This window comes from Brachypodium distachyon, chromosome 3 (genome assembly GCF_000005505.3).
Source record: "Brachypodium distachyon strain Bd21 chromosome 3, Brachypodium_distachyon_v3.0, whole genome shotgun sequence".
Lineage (NCBI taxonomy): Eukaryota > Viridiplantae > Streptophyta > Magnoliopsida > Poales > Poaceae > Brachypodium > Brachypodium distachyon.
In genome coordinates, this window is record NC_016133.3 from 50682880 (window position 1) to 50706410 (window position 23531).

The following is a 23531-nucleotide window of genomic DNA, read 5'->3' on the forward strand; positions in this document are numbered from 1 at the left end:
GGCCAGTGGAGGTAAAAAAGTTAAAAAGGCCCCACACCCTCACGTCTCATATCAGTTTAGTACAGGCCCAAATATCCGGCTTGTTGGGCCAACGTAGCCGCGTTCTTAGGATTTTCAGCCCAGAACCATCTTCTTGCGAGACACTCCTCTCTTCGTTTTCCTCTTCCCGTCGAGTTCCAGTACACTTCGACTCGTCGCCCTCTCTATGTTCCCTTCTATCAGCCGCCTCGCCCGCTCCCTCTGATCTCCTCCTACGCGAACCCTCAGCCCCGAAGAAGCCGACGAGGTAATCCCGCGCCTCCGCCATGGGCGACAGCCAGTACTCCTTCTCCCTTACCACCTTCAGGTTTGTTACCTCGTTCTAGATCGGGCTTGATTCGGTGCGGCCTCGGTGTTTTGATCTAACTTTTACCTCCGTCGATTTCGTTGCAGCCCGTCGGGTAAGCTGGTGCAGATCGAGCACGCGCTCACGGCCGTCGGATCCGGCCAGACCTCGCTTGGTATCAAAGGTGCGATTCGTTCTGTAATCATGCGCTGTACTTTCTGCTATTAGTGGCTTTACGTTGCCAGGATCGATGTGCGGCATTAAAATTCGAGAGTTTAAGAAAAGCTTGAGAGGGCGATTTGTGGGTTCTATATACTTCGGATAACATTAGGGTAATGCCGAGGGCCTCTATTCTTGGTTCCCATGTCTGAACGAAGATTGTGTTTTAGGGTTTGACTTCATGAGGTTTAGGCCCTTGCTAATATTTGTGCGTAGCTAGGTTTTTCTTGTATCTTTGTCGTCATAGAATTGCAAGTTTTTCTTTATGATATGGACACCACTAGCTTTGTAAAGTTTGTCCAGGTGCCTGCGGTGTACTTGGCATTTGAATATGTTCTATGTCAGTGCCATGGAAATCTGACTGTTTGGTTCTGCATCTGCTAGCTGTAATCAAGGCTACGACTATGTCAGTTTCAAGACAATGAGATTATTTGCTGATCTATTGCACATTATTGAATGGCTTCTCAAACGACTGAGCTTAGGAGTTTCTTGATGTATAACGATATACTACTGGAGCTAAAGTCTAACATATTTGATAAACATACACTGAGAGTGTTAATTTTGTGAAGTCAATTTGTTAGTCAGATCATGTTCATTCTAAGGTTGTAATTTTCTATTTCTCTGTCCAACAAAAGATGTCTCAACTTTGACTAAATTTGAATGCATCTATAAACTAAGTCATGTCTAGATACATCCATATTTTGACAAACTTGAGACATCCTTTTTTAGACGGAGGGAGTACATTATGTATGCTTATGATCAGATGTTGATGTTCCGTGACATAGTTTCTGAAGTTATTTGGATCTGTAAACTATTAAAGTTATTCCTAGTAGCATGTCCATTCTGAATATTGGAATTGTACTACCTTGTGGCATCTGGATGTTCAATGGTAGCTACTGAAGCACTATCGTTGCAGAAGTTGGATTTATATCTGCCTAGGAGTTGTTCAATTCTTTTCTATTTATTGATGTAGCGGTCCTATGGTGTCTGCATACCAATGCCTCTTTGGAATTTGGAAGCATCATTTTGGTCCAAAATGTAGCATAATGTTTTCGGCCAAAAGTTTGGAAGCATAATTTCATGAATCAGTTAAAATTGCAAATTTATTTCTTTTCTTCCTTTCTACTCCCTCCGATCCTAAATTCTTGTTGTTGTTTTAGTTCAAATTTGCATTAAAACAATGACAAGGATTAGGATCGGAGGGAGTAGCATATTTATAGTTTGCTTGCGCTTAAAATCTGCTAAAATTTGTCAAAACAGTTATGTAGTATAGTGTCCCAGGTTTTAGCCGATACATTTTTGTCGGTATAACTACTACTCCGTCTAGAAATAAGTGACTTGGCTTTGTCTAGATTCGCATGTATCTATACACTAAAACATGTCTAGATACATACACATTTAGACAAATTCGAGTCACTGACGGAGGGAGTACTAATGAAACAAATATTTTGCATGCATCATTCCTGTAGTAGGTATGAGTGTACAGCGCCTATTTCTTTCTTCTGTTATAATGGCTAATGATTGACTGATTTCTTGCTTAGTAGATATGGCACACATTTTATCAGTGTTTCCATTGTTCTAGCATATGCATTATATGTAGCCACTTGACATAAGGCTAGACTACAACCTCTTGACCTCTCCTGAATGGCTTATTGATTCTGAAATGTACGCGTCATGTTCGCAGCCGCTAATGGTGTAGTTATTGCCACCGAGAAGAAATTGCCCTCTATTTTAGTGGATGAAACATCTGTAAGTGTAACATCGTCCATAATAATTCTAATTACCTTCTTTAGCTACATGCCAGCCTCTGTTATTTTCTCAGAAGTGCTAATAATAAATCCGTTTCTTCCAATGTCTAGGTGCAAAAGATTCAGTCGTTGACTCCAAATATTGGAGTTGTCTACAGGTAATTTTCCGGTGTTGCTTAGTTTTGTAAATCCTTGACATATTTCAACCATCTTCAACATTATTACCCCGACAAGATGGTGTATTGATATATATGATGGTAAACTGGCTGTAATTCGCCTGAAATGGCAAAAAAACAATATTGAATACCTGTCAAAAATATACAAGAACTCAAGCTGATTGATAGCTCAATTAATGCAAGGTATCTTGGAGCAAATACCATTCTTTTAGGCAATTTTATGAATGTGCAAGCAGGGGATATAATTTCTAGTTGTTATTAGCATGCAAAAAATATGTGTAGTTCAACAGTTCAATTGTGGAAGTTATAACCTCGCCTGCTTTTACCACAGAGGTACGCAGTGGAGACCAACAACTAGCCTTGTAGTGCTAACTGCTAAGAAATCACAATAGCCATGTTTTCTTTTCAAATTGTTTGTTACATTTTTCAACTTGCCCCATGGCTCCGTTAGTATGATCTTCAATGGACGTTGAAATTTGAGTGTCTTATGAGTTGCTACTAGGTCTACTTACCTGCTCATTGTTTTTCAGTGGGATGGGTCCAGATTTCCGTGTTCTCGTGAGAAAAAGTCGGAAGCAGGCACAACAGTATTATCGGCTGTACAAGGTATGTTTTTGATAGTTCATTTGGATTAGGTTTCCAAAATTGGTAAAGAGTAAAGACATCATTTTCTAATAAATTCCTGTTTTGGATAATGTGATTGGTCACCTGTAGCCATATTCTATTATTATTTTCCTAATAAATATTTCTTTTTCTGATCGATTTTCATTTCCAAATCCAGGAAACTATCCCTGTTACACAGCTTGTCCGAGAGACGGCTGCTGTTATGCAGGAGTTCACACAGTCTGGGTATGTTACTACACTTACTCTTTCATTAATGTCAATGAAATTAAAATCTGTCTATTGCCCAAAGCATCACAGTGACATTTCATATATAATTTACTTTTGGTTTGAAGTACCCAAAAAAGTAAATACTAGTATAACTTTGATGTGTGCTCATTTGGTAATCATTTAATTGTGAAACACAAGTACACAACAATGCATTGCAGATTTTCAATCTCGATATATAGGGCCAGAGTGAACTGTGGGTGATCAGTTTGTTAGATTTTCAGTTAATGAGTAGTATAAGCAACTGCAGATTTAAAATGATCCATCTGTTGGAGTTTTACTTATTAAGGGTGAGATGAAGCACCTGCTGGCAGGGAGTCAAATGGGATCCCGACAATATTCCACTTTTAGTTTAATTTTTCAATTTAGTTCAAATTTTGAGCCAAAATTTTGAACTAGCAAATCCCTAATGAACTAGAAGTGGGACTCAAGTGGGATCCCACTTACATCCCTAACTGCTGGTTAACAATGCCCCAGTTACAATTCAATGTACATCTGTTGGCCACCAGTTCATTTCAAACCTCAAATGAATAAATATATTGAGACCTACATCATCATGTTAGAAACCATATACTAGTCTTATCATGTACTATTGGTGCCTTAGTGGTGCTTATGGTGATGGGTGAAGTCTGAAGAACTCTCTTTTACTTGTATACCATTTAACAAGGGTTCTAATCATAACCTCCTTTTTTGTTGCAGTGGTGTAAGACCATTCGGTGTATCACTGTTGATTGCTGGGTATGATGACAATGGCCCGCAGTTGTATCAGGTATGTGCAAAGGGCTCCATGGTAGAAACTTTGCAATTTTCCTTCTCACTATTTTAGATTCAGTTATGTGTTAATTTGCATCTCAATAACTAGGTACCGAATGCTTGTTATTGATTTTAACACTTATCTAGCCATATTTTTATGGTGTAGCTATTAAACTGCTAGCTGCCTCATGTTGATTGTTTCTCTAGGTTGACCCATCGGGATCATACTTCTCCTGGAAAGCATCAGCTATGGGAAAAAATGTGTCAAATGCGAAGACTTTTCTTGAGAAAAGGTACCTGGAGGATCTATTTAGCCTAGCAGTCTGGCACTACCTTTTCTTCCACCTGATCATAATAAACTGCTTATGTTTCTATTGAAGTATATCTTCCATCCATTTATTAACATAAGCAGCATGTATGTTGTGAAGGTTCATCTTTTTAACTTAACATTTTTTTCTTGACATATAATTTAACTCATAGCTTTTTACTTGTAGATACACAGAAGATATGGAGCTTGATGATGCCATCCATACTGCAATTTTGACTCTCAAAGAAGGGTAACTGCATTCCTCTTGTAGTTGGTTTATGCTACTACGTCCTTAACTTGTTTTATTACTGACTGTTTCTGGACTTGCAGATTTGAAGGACAAATCTCTGCCAACAATATTGAAATTGGAGTTATTCGAGCTGACCGTGAATTCAAGTATGTTATACAACTAAGTTGTTTCTACTGTCACATAGTTATCAGATGCAATGCTCCTTTAACATCTTCCATAAGCTAAATCACACATCCCCTCTGAACTTTTGAACGTTGTCATAATAGTTTTTATTTCTTGGCTAACTGCTTGTGCTGCTTTAAAACTCACCTATTCATGGTTCTCTTGGTCGTTTAGTTTGTAAGAAGTGATCATTGCTACTCCCTCCGTCCGAAAATAAGTGACGTGGATTAAGATTCCACGGCACTTATATTCGGCTTAATCCACGTCACTTATTTTCGGACGGAGGGAGTAGTTGTTTTGAGCGCATTCCCAGTATGTAATTGCACTCCCATTTTTTTCTCTCAAGAAAACACAAAGCTTACATCTAGATGCATTTCTTTCTTCTTTTCTCTCCCTTTTTATTGTCTATAATTGTTACAGTTAAGAAGTAATTACTGCACAAATTCGTTTCTGCATTCTGACAATTTTCCCATACAAAATGCAGAGTTCTAACCCCAGCAGAGATCAAGGATTTCTTGGAAGAGGTGGAGTAAGTTGGACGTTGACAATGTACTGTATCCAACAAGAAAAGTGACCGAGCAGTCTGCATGAAGCTTGTCTCATGTTTTAAATTGGAGTTATTGTGAACTGATTTGCTCCAGTGATACCAGACGAACCTGCATTTGAATCCTTGTGAATGCACATTGTAGACAACGAAGATAACTTAATGTTAGGTGCATGCTTTATTTTGGTCCAAAATCTCACAACGAAGATAACTTAATATTACGTGCATGTTTTATTTTGGCCCAAAATCTCTTGATTTATCTGTTCGTGAAACGGAGAGTGAAGTCGAACTATAGTTGGTGCTGCTGGTTCGACAATTCCAGTTATGCCGTGATCTTGCTTGCTCTCGGTTTAGATGAGATAAATTTCGGTACTCCATTGTACAGTTTGCGCGGCCACAAACTTGAAAGCATGAGATTTTTTGTAGATCCGTCAAATTTGATATGGATCTGCCTTTTCGAAGAAAGGAATTTTGCTATGACGAGGCATCTATGTCCAGGCTTGCCATGAAACTCGTGCAAGCCAAAGGCTGCGAAATATCCATTTTTCTTCTCTCTGCAAAAAACTGTCATACAATTCTGTTAGAGGTGGCATGGATAGGAAACAAGAAGGAATATGCATATATGGAACATGACGTTCCGTCAAAGAACTCTTTCTTCTAGAAAACCCCAACTGCATCGTGCGTAGCCACCCCATGACGTTTTTTTCTCTCAACCTTAGCCGCCTAGGCTTCCCGAACCACACAGCCACCCCCGTCTCTTCCTTTTTTTAGGTTGTCCATTTTGTTTTTGGTCTCGCTAGCGGCAGGAGAGGTCTGGTGGCGGCCGTGACGCCTTGAAATAAGGTCTCGGCGTCAACAAAAAGTCCATAAAAGGTTTGCCTGCCGGATAAAATAGTTCGGCCGTTTTTGGAGTGGTGACTGCGACATCTTTCTTTCGTTATCATCTTCTTTCGTTGTATCTGTGGCAAGATCCCATTTGTGCTACCTTGTAGATTGATGGTGATTTCAGGTTGTGCTGCGTGGGGTGATGTCCCAACTGAAGTTCCTTTGGCGGCTAATCTTGTTTTCGTGGTGAGTGGCCGTTGCAGTGTTGAGAGTCTTGCATGGCGAGGGCGTTTGCAGGTGTCCCTATCGCTTGTTACTTGTTCTGTTCAATGCATTTTTCTATATATCTGGAGGACAAAGAGCAAGCGAAGGAAGAAGACAACCACTATAGTTTCTATGTAATTTTATTTGTTATTGGTCGTTTTTCGGTTTGTTATCCCTCGCTTGTATTATCCCCTGTTTTCCGTGATAAAAGCAAGGTGGCAGGTACCTTTGGTGTCTTTCCTAAAAAAAATAGGAGAGAAACACTTCTAGATAAGAATGTCATCCATTCTCATAGTGTTGATAGGAAAAAATGCAATAGATAGGACATGATGTTTAGTCAAGAAACAACCTAGCAAGAGTATTAAGACATAGATAAAGAGTAGAAAGTTGTGTCGGGTAGAAAAGGTTTTTCAAAAAACGAGTGGGTTCATAACATATGCGTCTACAATTTCATGAAGATTCAAATCCAAATCTCATTATATACATAGAGAAACAAAAAAAACAAATCAATATGTGAATAGTTCATCAAAAGACCAAAACACAAAATTCCAGACTATTCATTTTGGATTTGTATTTTTTTTTCTTTTGCATAGTGAATTTTGATTTAAAATTTTATGACACTGTAGACATGTATCTTATGAACCCGTTCATTTTTTTCAAATTTTTTGAAAACCTTTAGAGGTGTCAGCATCGAAAGAGGTGATAACTCTACATATTATGTCGGGGGAGATCGTAAGAACTTGGTTGATTTTATTTTATGTTTTTGTTAACAGCGGGTAATATGAACTTTTTAAAAAGTACTCCTTTCATGCTATATTAAGTGACTCAATTTGGTTAAATATGGACGTGTGTATGTCTAAAAAAATTAGAAAGTGGGGTAACATGAGAACCTGACGACACCCATCTATGGTCAATTGGTCATCCTCTTCCTCCTCCCCTCCTCACAGTGGCTCCTTACCTTTAAAGATCGCCTACCAAAGTCCAAACTCCCCACTGATGGGTTGGTGCTCCCCGTCCACTCCTCGGCAGCTGCTATCCACCGTCGCTCTCTTCGCCTTCGGTGCGGGGCTCCTTGCCTACGGCGCTCATCTCTCCTACGTCCACATCGAGCCCCAGCGCGCGCGCACGCTCGCCCGAGATCAGTTCGTCCGCGACTACCTGCGCAGGAAGCACGACAAGTAGCTCCCACACGAGATCCCCCCAGCCCGATCAATTACTCGGCGGCGATGACTTTGGCCCCCACGAGCGAGCCGGTGATCGCGGAGGTGGAGATGAACGCCGGCGCCGACCAGGGTGCCACCACCGTGCGGGCCACTGTTGTGCAGGCCTGTAGCGTGTTCTACGATACCCCTGCCACCATTGGTGCGTGCTCCGGCCTTGGTAGCGATTTTGTTTCCTGCTGTCGTTAGTAGCTCATATGGTGTTCGATCATTTGCCTACTTCGTGTGTTTGTTTGGACTTGACAGGAATGCTTGGGGCTATTATGCCAAATTAGCTTCATTTTACTTCAAATTAGTCTAACTAAGAGATACTCCCTCCGTCCCATAATTCTTGTCGCTGTTTTAGTATAAATTTGAGCTAAAACAGCGACAAGAATTATGGGGCCGAGGGAGTACTAACTTAAAAAAGAGAGCTACAAATTAACAAAAAAATGGCAGGCTGGGGGTCGACCCCTGCGGCCCCCTTACCTTCATGTACATCCTCCGATTATGAGTCTAAGACTAGTCGTGTGACTAGTCTATAAGTCTCAAAGTCGATGTCGACTTGAATGGTCATTTCGACTAGATCCCGGCCGGGGAGGAGGCCGTGTTGGACGCAGCAGCAGCCGCCGGGATCCCAGCCGGAGGAGGCGCGCGCGGCCCGGAGCATTGGATAAAATATGCATTTGGTGAAGAAGTTATTGCTCTGGTATAAAATATGCATTTGGTGAAGAAGTTATTGCTCTACACTGTGGTTATGGGGCAGGAGCATTGGCTAGAAGTCAGTTCATACTTCTTGTTTGGCAATATAGTTGTGATGGGATGATGGCGATATTTAAGAGAGTGAAGACTCACTTGTGCAGTCTCCAAGTGGGAGATTCTTTTGCGTGGATAAAGTTTGGCTATCTATTTGCTTTCTTTTGGGCTGCTTGGATTGTTCTATGTTTAGTGGGAGGGCTGGTATTTAGTTAAACTTTTGTGGGAGTTGGACTAAAAAAACATTCCAAGCAAGGCCTTCATTTTTCTCCCTGCTTTTTATGATATTCCTGTTAAGCAGGAATTGTTGAAGAGTTGATGGAGGCATACATGTCAAATTGTATACTTGTAGTCTTTTCGTAACTATATCATTAATGACATGACTGCAACATGCCATGGGCGCCAAATCTGAGAATAAAATAAACAGATTTTTCGAAAGAGTTGAAAGGTTTTGAGACTGAAAATACATGTAGGTAGGATATCTTCTATGCATGTTGTTGTCATTTTATGAATATGAAATCCTTCAGGACTGGAGATCATTTATTTGTTACTGTTAATTTCTTAACTGCATTGTACTACAGATAAAGCAGAGAAATTGATAGCAGAGGCAGCTGGATATGGTTCACAGTTGGTTCTTTTTCCAGAAGTCTTTGTTGGTGGCTACCCTCATGGCTCGACCTTTGGACTGACTATTGGCAGTCGATCTGCCAAGGGAAAAGAAGACTTTCGGAAGTATCATGCAGCTGCTATAGACGTGCCTGGTATTTCAAAATACTGTCAATATATACTCGCTGTATATTATTTCTCAATTTTCATGACTGTCACAATGCTTCATCTATTCACTTTATGCTTATCATTTGTAGAGTGCGTTTTGCTTTAGAGAAATGAAAATATGATCAGAATTGAACTTTTTTTTAATTCTATTTTCGAACTTCAGTTTTAATCCATATGTTCAGCTACAAATTCAACCATTACTTTTGACGTGTTAAGGTACATTGATAGTATGTTAGAGCGTTCACTGCTACAAATGAAGCATGAACCACACTATAATTCATATTCTAAGTACTACACATCCCATTTTTCTTTTATCATAAAAAGAAAAAGAAAAGCAATCAAGGAAATCTCCAACAGTATAATCCATATTCTAAGTACTACACATCCCATCTTTTCCTGTATCATTAAAAAATAAAAATAAAAGCAATCAAGAAACCTCCAACTGTCCAACAACAAGCTGATAAATTATAGCTGGCATGTTACTGAACAGAAGTGCATATGGTATTTGATTTCTGTTCCTGGGCTTTGCAGCATTTCATGATTGGCAACCCTTTGAGGCTTTGACCTCATTACCTGTATTTGTTAAATTTCTTTGTGTGATGGTTTTAATTCATTATTCATGTACAATTGGACTTTTATAATCCAAATAATCAAAACGGAAATGAAATAGTAATTCGAGCATGCACCCCTTGGTAACTACCATTGATAAAATGAATAAATCAACAAAACATATGCAATGGATTTGACCCACTTGGTCAACTGGGAGCATCAGTACCCATATTTCCATCTTTACTGTCTCTGTCAGTTAATTCTCATTTTCATGTACTTATTGCACAGTTCAGACCTACTATCTTCCACTTCCCAATTGATTTATGTTTGCCATTCATTATATTTTTCATGTACTTATTGCACAGTTCAGACCTAGCATCTTCTACTTCCCAATTGATTTATGTTTGCCTATTAAAGATGTACTTATTTCACAGTTCAGACCTACTTCTTCCACTTCCCAATTAATTTATGTTTGATTGTCACAAGAACTTCTTTAGAACCTATGTACTGGCTCTGCAAACCATTTTACAGACTTCCGATAATGCAGGCCCAGAGGTGACTCGCTTAGCTGCATTGGCTGGAAAATACAAGGTCTTCTTGGTGATTGGGGTGGTTGAAAGGGCAGGCTACACACTGTACAATACGGTACTCTCCTTTGATTCTTTGGGAAAATACCTAGGAAAGCACCGTAAGCTCATGCCTACCGCACTGGAACGAGTGTTCTGGGGATTTGGAGATGGATCTACTATACCGGTGTATGATACTCCACTTGGAAAGATTGGTGCCGTCATCTGCTGGGAGAACAGAATGCCACTTATCAGGACAGCAATGTATGCCAAAGGTATTCCTAGATCTTGCAACATAATTTGTTTACAAGCCTAACGCTTTCTCTGGCTCAAGATTATCAAGTTTTAATGTCAGCTACTGAATTGCCAGATAAGAGTTACTCCCTCCGATCCATATTACTTGTCGAAATATTACAGTATCTAGACGCTTTTTAGACATAGATAAATTCATATTTGTGCAAATTTGAGATAAGTAATATGGGTCGGAGGGAGTACTAGATTTTTGCAACCCATTAAAAGACATCATTAATGACTTCATATTTTCTGTGATGTACTGATGTGCTTACGTATGTTTATCCAGGTGTTGAAATATACTGTGCTCCCACTGCAGATACACTGCCAAGTTGGCAGGCTTCCATGACACACATTGCCCTTGAAGGCGGGTGCTTTGTTCTCACAGCAAACCAGTTCTGTCGCAGAAAGGACTATCCTCCCCCGCCTGAGTACACCTTTGGTGGCCTGGATGAAGAGCCATCCCCAGAAACTGCTGTTTGTACTGGAGGGAGTTCCATAATTTCGCCATCTGGGACAGTTTTGGCAGGTCCGAACTATGAAGGCGAGGCCCTCCTCACAGCTGACCTGGGTAAGAAACCGAGAACTTCAAGTAAATTATATGCTAAATATGTACTCTCTCCGTCCCATATTAAGTGTCACTGATTTAGTACATCCCCTCCATCCCATATTAAGTGTCGCTGATTTAGTAGACGGAGGGAGTATCAGTTTTTGTGTTCATGTGCGCTCCGGTGCGTAGATTTATGTGTGTTCAATACTACCTCAATAAATCTATATTGTGACCGAAACATCACAAGCATGTAGTTCTTACTAGATTTTTTTTTGATATTTTTGCAGACCTTGGAGAAATTGTTCGAGCAAAGTTCGATTTCGATGTTGTGGGACACTACGCACGACCTGAGGTGCTGAGCCTGACCGTGAAGACCGAACCGAAGCTCGCTGTGTCTTTTGCTTCTACAGGGAATAAAACATGATGCGCAAAGAGCGAGTATAAGTCGATGACCTAATGGCCAGTAATTTTCCATCACACCGTGTATAACAAACTATTCATCTGGCCTTTTTGTTGTAAAGATTTGGTTACCAGGCTTGATAGAATAAACAGGGCATATATGGTCTCACTCCATGGTAGACACCAGCTAGGAAAAGAAATTCCTAAATGTATACTATCTAAAATCCTTAAATTTCAGTTTACAAGGTGCATATCTAAAATCCTTAAATTTCAATATACAAGGTCATTCTTTCCTCCCACCTACTCCTATCTCAGCGATTGCATGTTTTCCTAAGTTTTGACCAACTAATACATGAAGGAGAATAGTGGTTAATATATTACTCACTTCGTCTAGGTTTGTTAAAAAATCCTGTTAACCAAGCGATGGATGGAAGGAATTTCATCCCAGATTTTAGCCATAATTACCCCGCCTTTTCCTCCTCAATAAGTTCGAAATTCGTTTTTGAAAGACTACACGCTCATTGCGTGCTTAGGAAAGGGAATCTGTTGACCTTCCTAATAAGAATATTTATTAGGTCCTTCTTAGTTAAAGTTATTTTGAAGGTAAACCTTAAACTAGAAAAGGTGATAGCAATAGGTTGCAGCGGACGCTGATTCATAGAGTATGATATAATTGGGCAATTAAGAAGATACTCCAGATGATCTCTCCTTATCTAAAGCTGTTGTTTCTACTCAAGTTCATGTGGCCTTTTTTTAGAGGGACTTAAAGGAGTAGTATTAAACTCCTTTAGGCCGTCATCCTTTAACTCCCACAAGTTCATCAACAGGTGGTGGTATCATAGCTCTCAAAAAACAGAGGGTATAGTAGTATCAAGTTCACGTGGACTTTTTGCCGTCATTTTTAGATCAAACACAATTTTTTCGCTGTCTGTTACTCCCTCCGTCCCTAAATACCTGTCGGAACGAAGGGAGTATTATTTTTCTTTTCCTTTTCTTTTTGCTAGACCACTCAGCCACACAAGTATTTTGTAATGCTCCTTCCGATTCATAAAAAGTATCGCATATTTTGTACTGAGTTATTACAATATCTTTTATGAGGGGTATCATTCTCGTTCATCGCATTTCAACTTTTTCACCTACTGATCACTGCACCGAAACAGGGTCTGCACCAAAATAAACAGAAAGCGAGTCTTCACCAAGGAAAAGGACGGTTGGAAACGGCAGAAAAGAGTAGGGGCACGCCTAGAAGCATCCGTCACAGTTGAATTCAACTCTCTCCCCTTGTCGTCCCACCACATCGTGGATTTGTGCTCAGCTGTGCTCTGTAGTCCACTGACTACTACTCCCCACGAGCTCCTCAGCCGCCACAGCTCTCCTACCACCCCACTGGACCCAGTTCGTCGGCGGGTAGCCTCCGCGCGGGGAGTACCGAGTGATGGCTCTGGTTCCCTCGAGTTCGGGTAGCGCACCGGTGATTGCCGAGGTGGAGATGAACGGCGGCGCTGATCAGGGCGCCAACACCGTCCGAGCCACCGTCGTGCAGGCCTCCACCGTCTTCTACGACACCCCTGCCACTCTCGGTATGGATACTCGCGCTGCATCTTTCCTGCTTTAGTGATTGAATTACCCGATTCGTTGACATTTGAAAAGCCCTCCTGCTGCTTGATTTGCCTTTGGCTAGCTTGTCACTTGTCAGCCTGAGCTGGCTTTGGAGTTAGGACCGGTATTGTGGGCAAGGTGCTCGCTTGATTGGCTTTGCGGCGCCTGCAGTAGACGCAGGATGCAGTGACCGTTGTTAATGGGCATCCTGAACTGAACAAGTTTGGATTATCATATACGGAGTAGTATTTTAATTTAGGGAGTGTATTTCTCAGTCTAAGAAATAACAAAACCGTTTAATTTATCGTACATCCCGTTTCTAGTTGATTGGGGATTGGACTAGGACCTTCTATACTGTAACTTTGTGTTCTTGGGAACAAATCACCACTGTTCTGGAACTGGAGAAAGTAACAGGATTGGTTGCAGTGTCAGATTAGTTATAGCTGTCCTCAGCTAAGATGAAATCATGAAGATGATCGATCTAACAGGCTATTTTGGTGGAATTCAAAACTTCTGAATCCACAGGAGTTCTGACTCATGTTCTCTGTGAGCGAAATTACAAGAGATCTTTTACAATACCCCGAAATAAATATAGGCCGTCTATTTTTCCTGATCTAATGGTTGATCTTGTCCGGTACTCCAGTACAAGACTTGAGGAGTACCGTCTCTGTAAATTAAGGAGTACCATGATCTTAGGGGTAAATTTGTAATCGTGAGTCTGTAATTTAGTTGATTGGGTTTAAATAAAATGGAAAGTTACACAAAGATGAACGATCCTCGTAGGGTATCAATAACCTTGATCCTTGAATTCACTAGCTGCAGCGATTAGGATGAGATTCACCACCGCGCAGTCACCGCCGATGGGCTCAGGGAGCAGCTAGCTAGGACGTACGCTACTTGCATAGCCTACGTTCGAGATATCCACGATTCTGCGCCTGCATGAAGTTGTCAGTAACGCCTCCCCTGGAGAGGCTCCGTGAACATGAATTACTCACAAGGTCTAAAAGCATTAGATGTCTCCCTGAGATTGTACAGGAAAGAATATGCACAGATTTTCATACTCTAATTGATTTTCGTGAGCAGAAGATTGATACGCCAATTGACTACATCCCACCCCTTATGGATCTAGTGGGTATCAGGATTAAATCCAAATCAATGCGGGAGGGAGAACGCATGGCGGCGGGGGAAGGCAGGACTGCAGGAGGCCGCCGCGATTGGAGAAGAAGCAGTTGCGTGCGATTGACCAGGAATCGCGGAGATGGAGATCAAATTTAGCCCATCACTAAAGGACGAAATTACCCCTATAAATGGACGGTTAGATTTGTTAGGTGCTCCAATTGTCATTAAGGAGTACTAGGGTACCGTAAAATTTCTCAATTACAATCACATACATAATGCTGTTGCTTTGCCATAATCGGGAATTTGGGATGTCTTGTTACTCCATCTTTGGTGTGTAAAAATGGTAGAGAAAGTTACCTTTTTCTATAGTCATAGATGTCACTGACAGATTTGTAGGACCATAGCTCTTTGAAGACTTCATTATGCTTTCTTATTGACCCTCTCTTTTGTGTCTTTTGATGTTAAATAAAGGTCGCAGGCGTTATTGGAAGTTTAAAGGATGGTAGACATGCATGTCACAGTTTTTATACATAATGTATTGTTTACTTATTCTGTTGAAAGAAACCGCTAATGATATAACCCAATGTGGGTCTATTCAGTTTCCTCGAAAGTTGGAGATCTTTTCTACCAAGCAAAATTAAACACCCCCCTAGTACTTGCTAGTCTCCATTGCAGCAGGCCTCGTCATGGACTCATGTCCAAGTACCCATCGATGTCCACCGCCGCATCTTCTAATCATGACACCGCCATTACCTTTACCCATGGGGACGTAATTTAGTTCCTTTTCTGGATACATGTGCAGTAAGAACATCTCGAAGGACCAGATTCGTTTCCAGACAGTTACTTATCACCATGGGTATCAGTCGATGTAGAGGCCGGGGGTTATCATCCTTTTAGAAAATCAAATTTATCACCATGGGTTATGCACTTGTAATTTACTTTTGCTCATATTGCTATGTCTGCTGCAGATAAAGCAGAGAGGTTAATAGCAGAGGCTGCTGGGTATGGTTCACAGTTGGTTGTGTTCCCAGAAGCTTTCGTAGGTGGCTATCCCCGTGGATCTACCTTTGGCTTTGGAATCAGTATTAGTCTTATCAATCCAAAAGACAAGGGAAAGGATGAATTCCGGAAGTATCATGCGGCTGCCATAGATGTGCCTGGTATGTGAAAATATAATGGTCTATGTATGTCTGCTCTCTATCTGTTTTACTTTTTGAATTGGTTCTAACTTGTAATGCGGTAAGGTGTTATCTTTCCAATATCGGTCTTGTTTTTACTTTTTTTTTCTGTGGCTGCGATCTGCTTTAGTCATCTTCAGCCAATATTTCTCAGCGTGAAGCATATCTGCATAAGTTAATAACTGCTTTACTACCTTCTTTTTATTATTGGGTAGAGGACGAACTGTTTTTTTAATGCAATATTTTTCATGAAACTCTTTGGGCATGAAAAATGGAAAATCAATGATAGTTTCTATATTTTTTCTGAACACTAAAAAATGTTGTTCCTATTTTACTGTCAAGGCGTTACGAGTAGGATATCTCCTGATTTTCATTATCATAGCTAACAAGGCTTCCAGCTATTTCATTAGAATGAATTCCATATTTGCCACTCAAATTTTGTCGATATGCCCAAATGCCACTCAAAATTTTCTTGTTCCAAATTTGCCACTCAAATTTTGAATGAGGTACAAATATGCCACTTCCGTTAGTTGACCGTTAAGACGGGATGAAAAAACAATTTTGCCCCTAGGTAGTTACTTGATTTTTTTCCTTTACAACAAAGTACTCATTTTAGAGAACTTATAAAACCCTAAAACCCCTAATTTGCCTCTCAAATTTTGCATGGACTGCTGCTGGTGTTACAAATTAATGTGCTATTTGGACAGATGGTAGCTTATACTTATACGTACTGTACGGTTTGATGTCAAGATTTGCCTTTTGAATGTGCTATTTGGACAGAGAATAGCTTATAACTGCAGTTCTCGTCTGGAAAAAAAATATGAACCAAATAGGAAAAGGTGAAAGTTTACACCTGGAAGAGTATACGCACGGCAGAGCTACTGCCCAATAAGATACCGACGTTCAGTCCTACACCAGGAAAATCGACCTGTGCTATTTGTTTTTTTTTCCTGACATGTGGGCCCAGGGGTATTTTGGTCAATATGAAAAAAACTGACAATTGTTCATCTCTTATTTAACGGTCAACTAGCGGTCAACTAACGGTAGTGGCATATTTGTATGCCATGCAAAATTTGAGTGGCAAATTTGGGACATGAAAATTCTGAGTGGCATTTGAGCATCTGGACAAAATTTGAGTGGCAAATATGGAATTCTCTCATTTCATTACTTTTGACATCTGGTTTGTTTAAACTACCACTATGTATCCTCTTACTGACAGAAAAATCCTACAGGTCCAGAGGTGACACGCCTGGCTGCTATGGCTGGGAAATATAAGGTCTTTTTGGTAATGGGGGTGATTGAAAGGGAAGGTTACACACTGTATTGTTCAGTGCTCTTCTTTGATCCTCTAGGCCAGTACCTGGGTAAGCACCGCAAGCTCATGCCAACGGCATTAGAACGAATAATATGGGGATTTGGCGATGGATCGACAATTCCTGTATATGATACTCCACTTGGAAAGATCGGAGCTCTTATTTGCTGGGAAAATAAGATGCCACTTTTAAGGACAGCACTGTATGGTAAAGGTAAGCTTTTGTCTTGGAACGTAGATTGTCATGTTGTATGAGAATAAAAATCTACAGAGCAAGCATACCAGGAAGTGTAATAGCCTCATGAGGTGATTCATGACCTTGAAATATGTCAGATAGGTTTATTTTGAAAATTTGATTGCTGTTGTATGTGCTTGAATTTCTCCAAATATCTTCTGTTGTGTGCAGGTATTGAGATATATTGCGCTCCCACAGCTGATTCGAGGCCAGTTTGGCAAGCCTCCATGACACATATTGCCTTGGAGGGGGGATGCTTTGTCTTGTCTGCAAACCAGTTCTGCCGCAGAAAGGACTATCCTCCACCACCTGAGTATGTATTTACCGGTTTAGGAGATGAGCCTTCTCCAGACACTGTTGTTTGCCCTGGAGGTAGTGTCATCATATCGCCATCTGGAGAAGTCTTGGCAGGCCCCAACTACGATGGAGAGGCACTGATTACAGCTGACCTTGGTAAGACATTAATAAGATATATGTCATCTTTAATACCACCTTGTACGCCCCGTTCCATTGTAGTGCTCTCGCAGTTGTTTTCATAACAGTTGTTGGAATTGCTGGAAATGGATGCTAGTTCGTCCCAGAAGATTCTAATGAAATGTTTTGTGCAGACCTTGGAGAAATTGTCAGGGCCAAGTTTGATTTTGACGTGGTGGGACACTACGCTCGACCTGAGGTACTGAGCTTGGTAGTGAATGACCAACCACACCTCCCTGTATCTTTCACCTCTGCTGCTGAGAAGACTTCTGCTGCAAAGGGTGGCAGCATCACAAAGCCCTGACGACCATCGAATCAGCTACGAGCGATTGATTTCTATCAATAAGTCAATAAGCTGATGAAACGTAGGCTATCTTCGCCTGCATTTCTGACGTCCCTGTAACTTCCTCTGCTTGTAAAATGCATTCCAGAACAGTCAGTTGAGGTCTGCACAACTTGTGCTGCATCTGTTATCTACTAAACGGACTCAGATTGTGCATAAGCATAACCAGCTTAAGCTAAGTGTTCTAGGCTTCTAGCAGTTATCATGTCACCCATCCCTGGTATTTGCCTTTTATGGTGAGTTCACTAACGTGTTGCCTGTGTTAAGTTTAGCTGTACAAGTTAAAGAAAAAAACTAAAAATACTAAGCCAAACTCTAAGCTCGCCAATCATCAAAAGCGGTTCATATTTTCTTCTAGCTCTATGGCCAACCATGACTGCTCATGTATATTGTTTTGCTTTCATCTTTCAAACTTTTGGTCTTCATTGTCAAACACCGTAGTTCTGTCAATCCATATGTTTCAAGATGCTAGTAGGATTATGATTTCCTGAAGAAAGGCATCCCAAATTTTACTTAAGGTCTTGAGAAGCTCCATGCACCGAGAGACCAACAATTTTCTCTGGCAAGACATAATTTCAACACCTATGCGAAAACTAGCACGATGTTCCGCACTTCAGTCGATCCTTTTTTCTCCTCGTATAGATATGTATCTATTCTATTTGAAATAACACAAATCAGTCAGTGGTAGGTGCATGTTTCTTGTGCTGCCATAAGGGGGCCCAACGCATGACTATGTTAAAAATTTTTTTGACGAAACCATGACTATGTTAAAGATTTAACCAATTTAGTATGATTCTTATATCATAAAAATTATACCATTCTTATATCATAAAAATTATACCATTAGAAATTAGAACGTACGAAGTTCCGGTATAAGGGACCCCAACGCGTGGCAGCCGACGGAACTTGACGGCGCTTTACCAGGCGGATCACCATTAATCGCCTCGAGAGCCGAGGGGAAGCCAGTGTAGACGTTTAATGGCCACTCACAGGGCGGGCCTGCCGCAATAACGCGTCCATCCGGCGCTCCCGCTCCCCACCCACGCCGGATGTTTTATTGGGTTGCGCCGGAGTAAAAATTAATTGGGAAGGTCAGCTGGGTCGGGTTTTTTGCGCCGGCGCCCCCCAAGCCCATTTGGGAGACCTTTAGGGGCCGCGGTTGGAGATGCTCTTAAATTGGACATTATTTTCTTCCACGGGTTGTATACTAGAAAAAGGGTCGATGTTATCTTATGTAAGTTTGGAACGAGATATTCGTACAAGTAATTTTTGTAAAATAGTTAGTTTACATTCACTTTCTAATGAAATTATCATATTTTGTGTGATGGATTTTTTACACAAATTACTTGTACCGATATCTCGTTCCATGGTCATTTAATATGGGTTTTTCCTGATTAGTTTACAATACATGGTCATAAATCTTCGTCCCAGGAAAAAATATTTATACATGCTTCCCCAATTAGTTTACAATAAAAGAGGCGATAAATCCTTGTCTCAATCAAGTTTGTTTCCTGGGTCCGCCCCTGAGTAATGTTGTGCAAATCTGTCAACCAAGGCATAATAGAATGATTTTGGAATAGCAGATCGGTAAAATAAAATGCTCAATTCCTAGTGGTCGGATTGATCGAAGAAGACCCGGGGACTGGGGGTCCTGCCGTCCTTGACGCGGGAGGTTGAAGACCTCAGAAATATACTCTAGTCGGCGACGACCGTTGACGGTTAAATGGAGGATAGCTACAGATAATCAAACCAGGTCCCATTTGTCCTTTGTCTTGGTGCTAGACAAGGAGATATACTCAAGTCCTTGTGACTGATCTTCCAGCCGGTTCTGGTTGTTCCATTCCATACGGCAAATCAGTACGTACAAAGACTTCAGTGATTTTAAACAAGCAGCAGAATCAGTATGCTCGGAGCATGGAGGCTAGATAAGATGTTGGTACTTCAGGCTTGCAACACAATCAATCAATATGAACGGCAGAAAGGAGTATGAACGTGCTTGCACTGGAAGCGTTTACTTGACTCTTTCAGGTGCATACCACTGGCCAGACTATATACTTGCAACATTGCACTTTGGTCGATCACTTCTGATCTTCCAAGAGAACCTCCTTCCACCCTTCAGTCGATGCTTATTTCCCCTTGCCATTTCCCCTGCATGATGCGGGCAATAGCATTCCTATGCCTCTATGTGTGGCTCTGCTCCCGTGTGGCAGCGTCACTAGCCGTGGCCAGCAGCAATGGCACGGCCGACGAGCTCAGCCTCCTAAACTTCAAGTCGGAGCTTTCGGACCCATCCGGGGCTCTGGCCTCGTGGAGCAAGTCCAACCACCTTTGCCGCTGGCAAGGAGTTACCTGCGGCCGTCGACACCCCAAGAGGGTCCTCGCGCTGAACCTGAACTCCCTCGACCTGGCAGGAGGCGTCTCTCCGTTCTTGGGCAACCTCTCTTTCCTCAGGACACTCGACCTCGGCAACAACGGCCTTCGGGGACTCATACCGCGAGAGCTTGGTCAGCTGAGCAGGCTGCAGGTGCTGAACCTCAGCCTGAATGCACTCCAAGGAACCATCCCGGCAGCTCTTGGAAGCTGCACCGACCTGAGGAAACTCAATCTCAGGAATAACCTCCTCCAAGGTGAGATCCCTGCCTGGATAGGCTCCTTGGGAAACCTAGAGTACCTCAACCTTTTCGTCAATGGTTTGTCCGGAGAGATTCCTCCGTCGATCGCCAACTTGTCTTCACTCGAAACACTCAATCTGGGTAATAACACACTGTTTGGGTCCATCCCTTCATCTTTTGGCCGCTTGCCTCGCATCACTTTGCTTTCTCTCCAATTCAACAATCTGTCTGGACAAATTCCTCCTCTGATTTGGAACATCTCTTCCTTGAAAGGATTATCTTTGGTTGGCAACGCCCTTACTGGCATGATACCGCCAGGTGCATTCGTGAACCTTCCTCTGCTCCAGTTATTCTACATGAGCTACAACCAGTTTCACGGCCATGTCCCGGCTATATTGGCCAATGCTTCCCAGCTGTCCAGACTTGAGCTCGGTTACAACCTCTTTAGCGGCACAGTCCCTCCAGAGGTTGGAAGCTTGCAAAACCTTGAATCGTTGGCTCTCTCCAACAATCTGCTAGAAGCTACAAATCCAAGTGACTGGAGCTTCATGTCCACCTTATCAAATTGTTCCCAATTACAATATCTGGACTTGGGTTCAAACGAATTAGGAGGGATGCTTCCTTCGTCGGTCGCTAATCTGTCAACTTCGCTGTTGTATCTGTCCCTCTCCCGTAATCGAATTCTAGGGAACATACCTGAAAACATTGGTAGTCTTGTCCAGTTGGAGGTCCTTTCCCTGGAGAGGAATTATCTCACGGGAACTCTACCATCTTCTTTGAGCATCCTTACCAGCTTGGGAGATCTGTCGGTGGGCAAGAACAACTTAAGTGGGAGTGTCCCATTAACCATCGGAAATCTTACTCAGTTAAGTAACTTGTATCTGGGAGCCAATGCTTTTAGCGGTAGCATACCAAGCTCTGTGGGGAACTTGACATCCTTGCTATATATTGATTTCGCTATCAATAACTTCACAGGGAAAATTCCTAGTAGTTTATTCAACATAACCACGCTCTCTCTAAGTTTAGATCTCTCCTATAACTATTTGGAGGGGTCAATACCACCTGAAATCGGGAATCTAAGAAATCTTGTAGAATTTCGTGCGGTGTCAAATAGATTATCAGGTGAAATCCCTCCTACCCTTGGTGACTGCCAGATTCTGCAAAACATCTATCTAGAAAATAATTTCTTGGAAGGTAGTATACCGTCAGTCTTGAGCAGATTGAGGGGTTTACAAAACCTTGACCTCTCAAGCAACAAATTATCCGGCCAAATACCAAAGTTTTTGGAGCATCTCAGCACACTTCACTATCTAAACCTCTCGTTCAATAATCTTGTTGGCGAAGTGCCATTTATTGGTGTCTTCGCAAATGCTACTGCAATTTCAATGCAAGGTAATGGTAAGCTTTGTGGTGGAATCGAAGATCTTCACTTGCCCCCATGTTCCTTGGGCTCGTCAAGGAAGCACAAATTTCCAGTGAAAACAATCATCATTCCCCTAGTTGCAGTATTAAGTGTCACTTTCTTGGTTTATTTCCTTCTCACTTGGAACAAGCAGAGATCGCAAGGGAACCCTTTGACAGCATCCATCCAAGGCCATCCATCAATTTCTTACCTTACATTGGTAAGAGCAACAAATGGTTTCTCAACAACCAATCTGTTGGGCAGTGGTAATTTTGGCTCTGTATATAAAGGAAATTTATTAGAGGGAGATACGGGTGACCTCGCAAATATTGTTGCTATCAAAGTACTTAAACTCCAAACGCCTGGTGCGCTCAAAAGTTTCACAGCTGAATGCGAAGCAATCCGAAACACTCGACACCGAAATCTTGTGAAGATAATTACAACTTGTTCGAGCATTGATTCTAAAGGGGACGACTTCAAAGCAATTATCTTTGAGTTCATGCCTAATGGAAGTTTAGAAGATTGGTTATATCCTGCTCGAAATGAGGAGAAGCACTTGGGTCTCTTTAAAAGAGTGAGCATACTGCTAGATGTGGGATATGCACTGGATTATCTTCATTGCAATGGGGCTGCACCCATTGCTCACTGTGATCTCAAGCCAAGCAATGTGCTTTTGGATATTGATTTGGTTGCCCATGTTGGTGACTTTGGACTTGCTAGGATTCTTGCCGAGGGAAGCTCTTCTTTCAAAACTTCCACGAGCTCAATGGGATTTAGAGGGACAATTGGTTATGCCGCTCCAGGTTTGTCGCCAATGCATTTTCTTCACCACGTTCATCTCCTTTATGTGCTCGTTAAAGAGAGTTGTTTAGAAGTGTCGGAAGAAAATAGTTTCATGGAATGTAACCATGGTTTTCTTCTGGCATTGCCGTATACTTAGGGCTCGGTTTTAATTCTTTACATCACCAAAAAGCTAATATTTCCAAAATTTCAATGCCACAGAGTATGGTGCTGGAAACATGATCTCTATACAAGGAGATGTCTACAGTTATGGAATTCTCATCTTAGAAATGATAACCGGGAAGAGACCAACGGATAGCATGTTCAGAGAAGGCCTAAATCTCCACAGATATGTTGAAATGGCTCTACATGATGGATCAATAGACGTTGTTGACAGTCGTCTTTTGCTTAGCATACAGACGGAGCCGCTAGTCACAGCCACAGGTGACTCTTCGGCTTTTTCAGAAACTGATGATCCTTCCGACGATAGAAGGATTGATTGCCTGACTTCACTTCTCAGAGTTGGAATATCTTGCTCCCAGGAATTGCCCGTGAATAGAATGCCGATCAGAGATACCATCAAAGAATTGCATGCTATCAAAGTTTCCCTTGCGTAGATGAAAAAGATGTAGATGATCCAGCGCAAAAAAAAAAAGTTGTAGATGAAGACATGCTCACATGCAACCCGTACTTGTGCACTTTAAGCACTTGTTTTGTGTAGTACCATCTATCTTTAAACTTCCTTGCAATCTACTAGTTTCTTTCAATACTTATATCTTTATACTTTGAGTGAATTCCAGTTTTTACCTTGTTTGCAAATTTGATTGGGTGCCTCATTTTATCCCTTGTTTATAAATTTGTGATTGTGTTTATCCCATTTAACTAATTTGCCTTGCCAGTTCTAACATGATGAGCTAACTGTCGTGCTGGTG

The 23531-nt window shown here is 41.5% G+C and overlaps 4 protein-coding genes and 1 long non-coding RNA gene across 5 annotated transcripts; 4 read left to right on the forward strand and 1 right to left on the reverse strand.

Moving 5' to 3' along the window:
* The first annotated feature begins 154 nt into the window (after positions 1 to 154).
* On the forward strand, positions 155 to 5609 carry LOC100823086 (proteasome subunit alpha type-2). Its single transcript, XM_003575380.4, has 11 exons — positions 155 to 346; positions 433 to 509; positions 2229 to 2293; positions 2404 to 2450; positions 2999 to 3074; positions 3250 to 3317; positions 4056 to 4125; positions 4317 to 4402; positions 4604 to 4666; positions 4747 to 4812; positions 5313 to 5609. The coding sequence occupies exons 1-11, from the start codon at positions 306 to 308 to the stop codon at positions 5359 to 5361; spliced, it is 708 nt and encodes a 235-aa protein (XP_003575428.1). The 5' UTR covers positions 155 to 305; the 3' UTR covers positions 5362 to 5609.
* LOC112271595 lies at positions 5550 to 8448 on the reverse strand. Its single transcript, XR_002964849.1, has 2 exons — positions 8150 to 8448; positions 5550 to 5936 (listed from the first exon to the last, which is right to left on the reverse strand). It is a non-coding gene; the product is annotated as an uncharacterized LOC112271595 (long non-coding RNA).
* Positions 7460 to 11821, forward strand: LOC100822233 (bifunctional nitrilase/nitrile hydratase NIT4). Its single transcript, XM_003569890.4, has 5 exons — positions 7460 to 7823; positions 8998 to 9177; positions 10287 to 10580; positions 10886 to 11167; positions 11434 to 11821. The coding sequence occupies exons 1-5, from the start codon at positions 7688 to 7690 to the stop codon at positions 11568 to 11570; spliced, it is 1029 nt and encodes a 342-aa protein (XP_003569938.1). The 5' UTR covers positions 7460 to 7687; the 3' UTR covers positions 11571 to 11821.
* Positions 11822 to 12795: 974 nt separating this feature from the next.
* LOC100822856 (bifunctional nitrilase/nitrile hydratase NIT4) lies at positions 12796 to 18054 on the forward strand. Its single transcript, XM_003569892.4, has 5 exons — positions 12796 to 13125; positions 15232 to 15423; positions 16674 to 16967; positions 17160 to 17441; positions 17597 to 18054. The coding sequence occupies exons 1-5, from the start codon at positions 12981 to 12983 to the stop codon at positions 17764 to 17766; spliced, it is 1083 nt and encodes a 360-aa protein (XP_003569940.1). The 5' UTR covers positions 12796 to 12980; the 3' UTR covers positions 17767 to 18054.
* A 1574-nt stretch (positions 18055 to 19628) lies between these two features.
* On the forward strand, positions 19629 to 23418 carry LOC100822135 (receptor kinase-like protein Xa21). Its single transcript, XM_003572693.4, has 2 exons — positions 19629 to 22622; positions 22822 to 23418. Exons 1-2 carry the CDS (start codon positions 19928 to 19930, stop codon positions 23214 to 23216), a joined length of 3090 nt encoding a protein of 1029 aa, XP_003572741.2. The 5' UTR covers positions 19629 to 19927; the 3' UTR covers positions 23217 to 23418.
* Positions 23419 to 23531: the final 113 nt, after the last annotated feature.

Bases quoted from the DNA above. Each gene is read 5' to 3' on its own strand.
- LOC100823086 (XM_003575380.4), top strand. From the start codon at position 306: ATGGGCGACAGCCAGTACTCCTTCTCCCTTACCACCTTCAG. The intron at 2,451-2,998 runs GTAATTTTCCGG...ATTGTTTTTCAG, and splicing joins AATATTGGAGTTGTCTACAG to TGGGATGGGTCCAGATTTCC. The intron at 4,403-4,603 runs GTACCTGGAGGA...TTTTACTTGTAG, and splicing joins AAGACTTTTCTTGAGAAAAG to ATACACAGAAGATATGGAGC.
- LOC100822233 (XM_003569890.4), top strand. From the start codon at position 7,688: ATGACTTTGGCCCCCACGAGCGAGCCGGTGATCGCGGAGGTGGAGATG. The intron at 10,581-10,885 runs GTATTCCTAGAT...ATGTTTATCCAG, and splicing joins GACAGCAATGTATGCCAAAG to GTGTTGAAATATACTGTGCT. The intron at 11,168-11,433 runs GTAAGAAACCGA...ATATTTTTGCAG, and splicing joins CCTCCTCACAGCTGACCTGG to ACCTTGGAGAAATTGTTCGA.
- LOC100822856 (XM_003569892.4), top strand. From the start codon at position 12,981: ATGGCTCTGGTTCCCTCGAGTTCGGGTAGCGCACCGGTGATTGCCGAG. The intron at 13,126-15,231 runs GTATGGATACTC...TGTCTGCTGCAG, and splicing joins CGACACCCCTGCCACTCTCG to ATAAAGCAGAGAGGTTAATA. The intron at 16,968-17,159 runs GTAAGCTTTTGT...TGTTGTGTGCAG, and splicing joins GACAGCACTGTATGGTAAAG to GTATTGAGATATATTGCGCT.
- LOC100822135 (XM_003572693.4), top strand. From the start codon at position 19,928: ATGCTTATTTCCCCTTGCCATTTCCCCTGCATGATGCGGGCAATAGCA. The intron at 22,623-22,821 runs GTTTGTCGCCAA...TCAATGCCACAG, and splicing joins AATTGGTTATGCCGCTCCAG to AGTATGGTGCTGGAAACATG.